The 9,717-nt window shown below is 36.1% G+C and overlaps 1 protein-coding gene across 1 annotated transcript; it reads right to left on the bottom strand.

Annotated features, from left to right (window-relative positions):
• Positions 1-1,525: 1,525 nt before the first annotated feature.
• On the bottom strand, positions 1,526-9,098 carry LOC107963747 (isoeugenol synthase 1). Its single transcript, XM_041096388.1, has 5 exons — positions 8,783-9,098; positions 8,538-8,672; positions 2,420-2,651; positions 2,136-2,339; positions 1,526-2,050 (listed from the first exon to the last, which is right to left on the bottom strand). The coding sequence occupies exons 1-5, from the start codon at positions 8,978-8,980 to the stop codon at positions 1,851-1,853; spliced, it is 969 nt and encodes a 322-aa protein (XP_040952322.1). The 5' UTR covers positions 8,981-9,098; the 3' UTR covers positions 1,526-1,850.
• Between the last annotated feature and the right edge of the window lie 619 nt (positions 9,099-9,717).

Here is a 9,717-nt window from a genome sequence, read left to right as displayed (position 1 = left end):
AGAATGAACGCTACACTTTTGAAAATTTTTAATATTTTTTCGAAAAATTCCTTGAGTTTTCAAATTAGTCCCGACTTGTTTTTAATGCGTATTTTGGGTCTCGAAGGCTTGAATAAGGGATAGTATGTATGAATTTAATTGGTTCTGACCTGAATATTATATAATACGAAATATTTGAAATTTATGTATGTTTGATAGGTAAACTCCGATAATGCTTCGTAACCAATAACTTTTTATAAGTAAATAAAATTTTAGCCAATTTTTTAGGATTTAAATAATATAAATTTTTGTTATACCCTTATAAAACATAAAAATTATTTTTATAATATATTTTTTAGGATTTATAACATAAATTTTTTTTTATAACCATCCCAAACACTCATACATGCTCATGCTTCTAATATAATTTTTATAACCCGTATAAAAATATATTTTTTTAAAAATTGGATTAGGGTGTAATTACTCACCCTCCCTCTAAGAATTGGAAAGTATAATTGAGATGCTTCAATTACGCTCAAATTGATGAGACCTACTAATTATAATGGTTACTCAAACATGTCTATAATTAATAAACAATTACATAAAATTTAATAAATATGCGGCTTTCCAAACACTACTTTATAATATTAGCTTGATTGCGTTGCAATAATGACAATTTCTGAATTTAGATTATTTTTATGTATCTAAAGTGAATGAACCCAAACAAAATTAAGTTTAATATTTATTTTTATTTCTATAACGAGGATTTAGTCTATATATAATTTAATTTGATATAATTTGACTATTTAATATTATTAATATTAGGGTTAGTATTTAGTGTATTGATAAAATATTTTTATTATTTCACAAGTAACTTTAAAAAATTATCACGTGTCTTTTTTAAAAGAAATATTTATTTTTTAATATTTACTATATCTCTATATGGCACTTGTCAATTGTCTAACCTACTTATGAGTCTAAAAACTCAACTAATAATGTACTAAATATTTAAAATAATTTGTTAATAAACGATTGTGATTTAAAAAAAAAATCCAAATTATGAGATTGAATTGGATTTTTATTAAACGATAAATTAATGAAAAATAATTATTCTAATAATCATAATTTTACATTTTAAATGGTGGAGGAAATTTTGGAATTCTATAAAGATGTACTGATTTTGATTGAGCATAACATCAATAATAATAATAGTGGTGGGAAGAGGAAGAATAGATTATATTAAATTAAAGTATGATGTTTAAGTCTTCAAATTAAATATAATATAAGGATAAAAACATAATTTGACCAATAACATTATGTTCCTTCCTTTTATCTAAAATTTGAATTAAGTTATTAACTTCAAACTATAATTATAATTAGATGATGTATGTGGGACTTGTCTACTGTTTTTAAAAGAGTTTAATATTATCGTATTGCAGATATGGAAATGATAGGCGCCAATTGGTATTGCGGATATCCACTACCATACATATATTACTTTGGAAAAGACTCAACAGCACTTGCAAATTTAACTAGAATTAATATTATATCTCAATCAAAATGAAATTTTATTTAAAATATTTTAAAAGTCAACAAGCATACACATCTTTATCATAGTGTAAATCAAAACCAACAGGGTAAAAGTCCATTCATAATCCCTAACATCAAACTCAATAAAACGTCAGGCTTTATTGCACTTTCACCCGGTCTTAACAACACGTTCATGGAAAGCCGGAGAAATAATTAGATGATTTCTCCATGAGAAAGAACAAAACGACACCGCCATGAGACATCCAAATTCAACCAGACCGACCATGGAACAACCTATCTTTGTCATTCCAAAATGAGAAATACATATGCGTAGGCGGGGATCAAGCGAAAGCAGCTAATTTGGGTTTAGGAGGGTCAACCAAGCATACATCAAGATACTTATCAATGGAAGTATAATTATAGTCAGGATAAAGCTTGGAGGCCTCCAAATCGTCTTCCGTCACTTCATACCTCATTTGTTCTCCTTTTACGAATATGTTGTGTAAAACCGCCACCGGAATGTTGTCCGGGAAAGACAAGGCTAAACACAATATATATGTATACAAAATAAATTACATCATAATATTATATAATATGAAACGAAAATGAAACGAAGGCGGGCTTACTCTCAGAGAGCTTCACGAGCTCCTCCTCAGGAACATAAACTCTTTTCAAAGTCCGGCCAGCCTTTTTCTCCCATGCAGAAATGAGTTCCAACTGAGAAGCAATATTTCCTGGCGGTCTATATATGATTACACGATTGGCTACCCTTGGATCTGTCGCTGCTTTTACGGTATAGGTTGCTACATCTTCCTCATAGTTGAATACAACTGCATGCATAACATGCATGAATTTGTTAATTTTCTAAACTCTTTATCTGTTTTAAAATTCTAAATTTAGCTAAGCTTACCCTTGGCTTCCCCACTTCCATAAACCACAACTTCTGAAGGATTCTGATGAGGATGAAGAATGATGTCAACAAAATAGGCTGCAAATGAATTTCCAGCTACGTAAGTGAATGAGATTCCATCTTCCTCAACTGCCCTTCTGATCTTCCTTTTGTTGCCAAGTAAAGCTTCAAATGGTGGAAGTGCATTTCTTGATCTGTCCACTTCATTTCCGAATTCTGATGGCACAAACCTCTACAATTTTCACCATAATTTTGTTGGGTATGGGTCCCACTATGTGGGAAACCCATATTTTCTGGCACAAATGTTTTGCCTTCCCTTTTTCTTTTGGTTTTGTCAAAAGTCAATTCTTTTTGGCTTATTAACGGGAGGGGGCAAAAATTTTAGCAGAGAGCTAAAAAAAAAAAAAATAGAGAGAAAGAGAATAGAAAAATCAGTTTTTCAAGCTTGGTGCAGCAGTGATCAACTCTTCGATCGAAGGTCCATCCGTGGTTCGATTGAGCTGATTTTTGGACAGCAGCTAGGTGATAAGGTGTTCTTGACTTTGTACGGTCGGATTTTTCATCCGAGTCTTGTAGCGTCAGAAATACCCATTTTTCAGCAGCTACGTTTTTTTTTGGTGATGTTCTCTCATTTTTCTCTCTTTTGCTAAAGATTACATATTGTTAGCCTTGTCGGAGTTGAATGCTTGTTGTAGGCTTGATATTGTGATCTTGTAGTCAAACATTTGATGATAGTAGAGCTCTTTATCGGACTCTAAAGTCCCGTGGTTTTTTACCCTTGATTTAAAGGGGTTTTCCACGTAAAAATATCGGTGTCTCTATTTATTTTTGTTGTGGTTGCATTAGTTGATTTGTGGTTGATTAAGGTTGCTAGAGAACATATCTTGTGCTATTGTGCTTGCCATAATTTTTACAGGAGTTATAAGGAGAGAAAGAACACCGGTTGTGCTTTCGCTTTGTTTCGGTTGTTCGGTTTCTTCCCAACAAACTGGTATCAGAGCTTGGTTATTGTGTCAGATAATTATGGAAATTAATACGAGCAAGATGATTATGTTGAATGGCACAAATTATCAACTTTGGCGGAATAAAATGAAGGACTTGTTGTTTGTGAAGGCTTTGCATCTTCCGGTCTTTACTACTCAAAAACCCGATTCGAAAAGTGATGAAGAATGGGAATTTGAGCATCAACAAGTGTGTGGCTTTATTCGGCAATTTGTTGAAGAAAATGTTTACAATCACATTGATCAGGAGACACATGCTTGAACATTGTGGGAGAAGCTTGAAAGCTTGTATGCTTCGAGGTCGGGCAATAACAAGTTATTTTTGCTGAAGAAAATGATGGCGCTGAAATATAAAGAAGGAATGTCTATAGCTGACCATGTTAGTGAATTTCAGAGTATGATGAATCAGTTGCTTGGTATGGGTGTCAAATTTGATGACGAGATTTTAGGACTTTGGTTGCTTGCTACTCTACCAGACTCTTGGGAGACCTTTCGAGTCTCACTCATTAATTCTGCCCCACAGGGTATTATTACTTTGGATTTGGCTAAGAGTGGTGTGTTGAATGAAGAGGTTAGAAGAAGATCTCAGGGTTCTACATCACAGTCCGAGGTGTTGGTTATCGAGAACAGGGGGAGAAACAGAGACAAAGATGGAAAGGGTAGAGATAAAAGCCGAAGCAAGTCAAGATCGAGATACAAGAATCTTGAGTGTCATCATTGTGGTAAGAAAGGTCATATCAAGAAAAATTGCTTCAAGTGGAAGAAAGAGAACAAAGGTGGTGGTGATAAACACGACCGGAATGACGATGAAAAATCCGAGCGTGTTGCTACTGTTACTCGTGAAGATTTGTTAGTTATTTGTGATCAGAATTTGGTCAACCTAGCATGCGACGAGACTAGTTGGGTGATTGATACTGGTGCATCACTTCATGTCACGTCGAGGAAGGAATTCTTCACATCTTATACTCCTGGTGATTTTGGGGTATTGAAGATGGGTAATGATGGTTTGGTTTCGGTTATTGGTATGGGAGATGTTAGCTTGGTAAGTAACAATGGAACAAAGTTAACTCTCAAGGATGTCAGACATGCACCGGATGTCCGTTTGAATTTGATTTCTGCAGGAAAACTTGATGATGAGGGATTCTGTAACACTTTCAGTGAAGGGCAGTGGAAGCTGACTAAAGGCTCCTTGGTTGTGGCTCGAGGAAAGAAGAGCTCAAATTTGTACTTGATGCAAGCTTTGACTTCTCGAGAGACGGTGAATGTGACACTGAATGACAACTCAACTGAGTTGTGGCATAAACGACTCAGTCACATGAGTGAGAAGGGGCTTAGCTGTTTAGCGAAGAAGAATCAACTTTCGGGTTTAAAGAATGCTACACTGAAGAATTGTGCTCATTGTCTAGCAGGAAAGCAGAAAAGAGTTTCATTTAGAAGCCATCCTCCTCATAGGAAATCAGAGTTGCTAGAGTTGGTCCATTCAGATGTTTGTGGTCCGATAAAAGTAAGATCACATGGTGGTGCACTTTACTTTGTGACTTTCATTGATGATTGTTCAAGAAAGCTATGGGTTTACACTTTGAAGTCTAAAAATCAAGTCTTTGAGGTGTTTAAACAGTTTCAAGCATCAGTTGAAAGGGAAACTGGGAAGAAGTTGAAGTGCATTCGTACTGATAATGGTGGCGAGTACACAGGGTCGTTTCATGAGTATTGTCTGCGACAGGGAATCAGACATCAGAGAACACCACCAAAGACTCCACAGTTAAATGGGTTAGCTGAAAGAATGAACCGAACATTGATTGAGAGAGTCAGATGTTTGTTGTCAGATGCAAAGTTACCAAGATCGTTTTGGGCTGAAGCTTTGAATACAGTGACACATGTGATAAATCTGTCTCCTAGTGTTCCTTTGAAAGGTGATGTGCCAGATAGAGTTTGGTTTGGTAAAGACGTGTCATATGATCACCTACGTGTGTTCGGTTGTAAAGCATTTGTTCATGTTCCAAAGAATGAAAGATCCAAGTTGGATGCCAAGGCTCGACAATGCATTTTTATTGGTTATGGTCTAGATGGTGAGTTTGGTTATAGACTCTATGATCCAGTTCAGAAGAAACTCGTGAGAAGCAGAGATGTTGTCTTCATTGAGGATCAGACCATTGATGACATTGATAAGACGGAGAAAGTGGATTCACAAGGTAGTGGTGACTTGATCGATGTGAATCCGGTTCCCCTAGACTCTTCACCAGATCCTATCCAGGATGATGTGCATGGTGATGTTAGTGGTGACCATCAGACTATAGGTGACTTTGATACTCCATGGATGATGTTGTGAATGATCAACAACAAGCACCTATAGCTCCACCAGCAGTTCCACTTCGAAGGTCTTCCAGAGATCGACGATCTTCTGTCAGGTATTCTCCTGATGAATATGTTCTTTTGACTGACGGGGGAGAACCTGAATGTTATGAAGAGGCTATGGAGAGTGAATGCAAAGATCAGTGGGTTGAAGCGATGAAAGACGAACTTCAATCCTTGCATGAGAACCATACTTTTGAATTGGTGAAACTGCCTAAAGGCAAAAGAGCTTTGAAGAATCGGTGGGTTTACAGGTTGAAGCAAGAAGAGAAGTCTTCAACTCCACGATACAAAGCTAGATTGGTCGTCAAGGGTTATACTCAGAAAAAGGGGGTTGATTTTGAAGAAATATTTTCTCCGGTTGTGAAGATGTCCTCTATCAGAACTATACTGAGTTTGGCAGCTTGTTATGACCTAGAGGTTGAACAAATGGATGTGAAAACTGCTTTTCTTCATGGTGACTTGGAAGAAGAGCTTTACATGGAGCAGCCAGAGGGTTTTGTTGCACAAGGGAAAGAGGACTATGTGTGCAGATTGAAGAAGAGCTTGTATGGTTTGAAGCAAGCTCCAAGGCAATGGTACAAGAAGTTTGAGTCTGTTATGGGGGAGCAAGGCTACAAGAAGACTACTTCTGATCATTGTGTGTTTGTTAAGAGATTCTCTGGTGATGATTTTATTATTCTTTTGCTCTATGTTGATGATATGCTTATTGTTGGTCAGAATGCTTCTAGAATTGAGAAGTTGAAACAAGAGTTGAGTAAATCCTTTGCAATGAAGGATTTGGGGCCAGCAAAGCAAATTCTTGGCATAAGACTGACACGTGATAGAAAGGCCAAGAAATTATGGTTATCACAAGAGAGGTACATTGAGAAAGTACTTCAAAGGTTTAGTATGGACAAAGCTAAAGCGGTGAATACTCCCTTTGCTATGCACTTTAGATTGAGTGTTAAGCATAGTCCTTCCACAGAAAAGGAGAAGGAAGAGATGCAGAAAATTCCTTACTCTTTAGCCGTGGGTAGTTTGATGTACGCAATGGTTTGCACGAGACCAGACTTGGCTTATGCCGTTGGTACAGTTAGTCGGTTTCTTTCTAATCCAGGCAGAGAGCATTGGAATGCAGTGAAGTGGATTATGAGATATCTTCGTGGCACTTCCAACATGAAACTTTGTTTCGGCAATGAGAAACCTGTTCTTGTTGGGTATACAGATTCAGACATGGCCGGAGACATTGACTCGGGAAGATCTACTTCAGGTTACTTAATCACTTATGCAGGGGGAGCTGTGGCATGGCAATCGAGACTGCAAAAGTGTGTTGCATTGTCCACCACCGAATCAGAGTTCATTGCAGCAACCGAAGCGTGTAAGGAGATGCTTTGGATGAAGAAGTTTGTGCATGAGCTTGGTTTTACTCAGGAGAAGTATGTCCTGTACTGTGATAGCCAGAGTGCTATTCATCTTGGTAAGAACTCAACTTTTCATGCTAGATCTAAGCATATTGATGTGAGGTACCATTGGATACGAGATGTTCTTGAAGCTAAGCTGTTAGAGCTTGAGAAGATACACACTAATGATAATGGTGCTGATATGTTGACGAAGGCCTTACCAAGAGGAAAGTTTGAAGCATGTTGTTTGACCTCCGGCATGGAGGCATTCCCCACATAGTTGGAGGGGGAGATTTGTTGGGTATGGGTCCCACTATGTGGGAAACCCATATTTTCTGGCACAAATGTTTTGCCTTCCCTTTTTCTTTTGGTTTTGTCAAAAGCCAATTCTTTTTGGCTTATTAACGGGAGGGGGCAAAAATTTTAGCAGAGAGCTAAAAAAAAAAAAAAAAAATAGAGAGAAAGAGAATAGAAAAATCAGTTTTTCAAGCTTGGTGCAGCAGTGATCAACTCTTCGATCGAAGGTCCATCCGTGGTTCGATTGAGCTGATTTTTGGACAGCAGCTAGGTGATAAGGTGTTCTTGACTTTGTACGGTCGGATTTTTCATCCGAGTCTTGTAGCGTCAGAAATACCCATTTTTCAGCAGCTACGTTTTTTTTTAGTGATGTTCTCTCATTTTTCTCTCTTTTGCTAAAGATTACATATTGTTAGCCTTGTCGGAGTTGAATGCTTGTTGTAGGCTTGATATTGTGATCTTGTAGTCGAACATTTGATGATAGTAGAGCTCTTTATCGGACTCTAAAGTCCCGTGGTTTTTTACCCTTGATTTAAAGGGGTTTTCCACGTAAAAATATCGGTGTCTCTATTTATTTTTGTTGTGGTTGCATTAGTTGATTTGTGGTTGATTAAGGTTGCTAGAGAACATATCTTGTGCTATTGTGCTTGCCATAATTTTTACAGGAGTTATAAGGAGAGAAAGAACACCGGTTGTGCTTTCGCTTTGTTTCGGTTGTTCGGTTTCTTCCCAACAAATTTAACACACTTAAAATTTAATATTCACTATGCCATCAAATAACAAATATAGCTCCAGGCTTCTTCCCGTTTCAGGAGGGGTTACGTGTAATATATTTTACCATTTAAGCCTTATATATATATTGCTTAAATGTTAAAAAAAAGAACTCATAAATAAAAAAATATCAATCTTTAGATCCCATTCGTCAATACGTCTTTGTAACGTCATCTACTACGTTTAAAGGCTTTTACGAAAATATTAATTTTGAAAGTTTAATTGATTATTAATTTTCGATTAAAAAATCAACCGAGTATAAACAGATATAACATTTGGAATATTGGGTTTGATTGATTAGGAGCAGTAAGTAACCTTAATTGTGCCAGCGTCTTTGATGGCTTTTATTATTTTGAATTGGTCAAGATGTTGTGGGACTGCTAATGTGGAGATGACAACTTCAACCTGTTTAAGCACTGAAACTAGCTTCTCATGCTCATCAAGCTCCCCCTATAATAAAAATCAATATACAAGGAAATTTTTTTTCATTCTCAGTTTGATGATAAATGTTGATTACTTCGGATTTTCATTTTAAAAAGAATAGGAAATAAAAAAAATACATAGAAAATGGTGACTCCCATGGATTCAAAATACTTGAGAAGAAGAAACTTGGAAGTAGGAGCGTTGGGAGGATGTGGGTTGAGAGGGCGAGTGTAGACAAATGTGGGATGGCCCAAGGAAACGCTTGCCTTCACCATGAATTTGCCAAGGTAGCCGCAGCCACCGAAAATCAGAATTTTGCTCTTCTCACCGCTCATTCTCTCACTCCTCCTCACCACCAATGTTTCCTTTCCTTGTATTCTCCTACTTAATTTACTACTCTTTACATGGGAACGAGTCCTTGTATAATATATATAGGAAGCCAGGGGCCACGCATGCTGACCGTCAAATCTTAGTTTTAGCCTCCTTTGTTAAATAAAATTTTTCATTTTTGACCACTTTTAAAAATTAATTATTTAATTTAAACTAAAAATAATTAGTTTGAATTCCCAATGTTTTTTAATTTTATATTAGTCTCCTAAACTGATTTCGCTGATGATACGAATACATTTGGTGGTTATAATTGAATAAATAGAAAAAAGCTACGCATTTAAATTTTCTAAAAATATCATACAATTACGTCAAATTTAACAAATTAGTTAAATGAAAATTTTGGCTGTCTAGTTTTCGTTGATTTTGTTATGTTCGTAGAGTTTGTTGCGATGTGTTTTTTAGTCTGTGTAGTATTTAGAACGGACAGTGTGGGTCTTGTGTGACTTGTGGGGCGCGCGATGGTGTTTGGGTTCTCATGGACGATAATGACATTTGTGGATATTAATTTGTTTACAGGTGAGTGGCTGGTAGTCGCCCGGCTTTTTGAAAATTTTCTTTCATAAAAATTTAATTTTAAAAAAAAATTATAAGATATAAACAATTAAAGTGATAAAATTATATTTTACTATTGTTAAAATATAAAATTTAATTCTTGACTCTCTTCAAAATTTTTTTTTGACTT

Source organism: Gossypium hirsutum, chromosome D06 (assembly GCF_007990345.1).
Source record: "Gossypium hirsutum isolate 1008001.06 chromosome D06, Gossypium_hirsutum_v2.1, whole genome shotgun sequence".
Lineage (NCBI taxonomy): Eukaryota > Viridiplantae > Streptophyta > Magnoliopsida > Malvales > Malvaceae > Gossypium > Gossypium hirsutum.
The sequence above is the reverse complement of the archived record's forward strand: the minus strand, read 5'-3'. Positions and strand labels throughout refer to the sequence as shown.

Coding starts and splice junctions, on each gene's coding strand:
- LOC107963747 (XM_041096388.1), bottom strand. CDS start 8,980: ATGAGCGGTGAGAAGAGCAAAATTCTGATTTTCGGTGGCTGCGGCTAC. Junction 8,673..8,782: donor TGGGAGTCACCATTTTCTAT/GTATTTTTTTTA, acceptor TTTTTATTATAG/GGGGAGCTTGATGAGCATGA. Junction 2,652..8,537: donor AAGACGCTGGCACAATTAAG/GTTACTTACTGC, acceptor TGAAAATTGTAG/AGGTTTGTGCCATCAGAATT.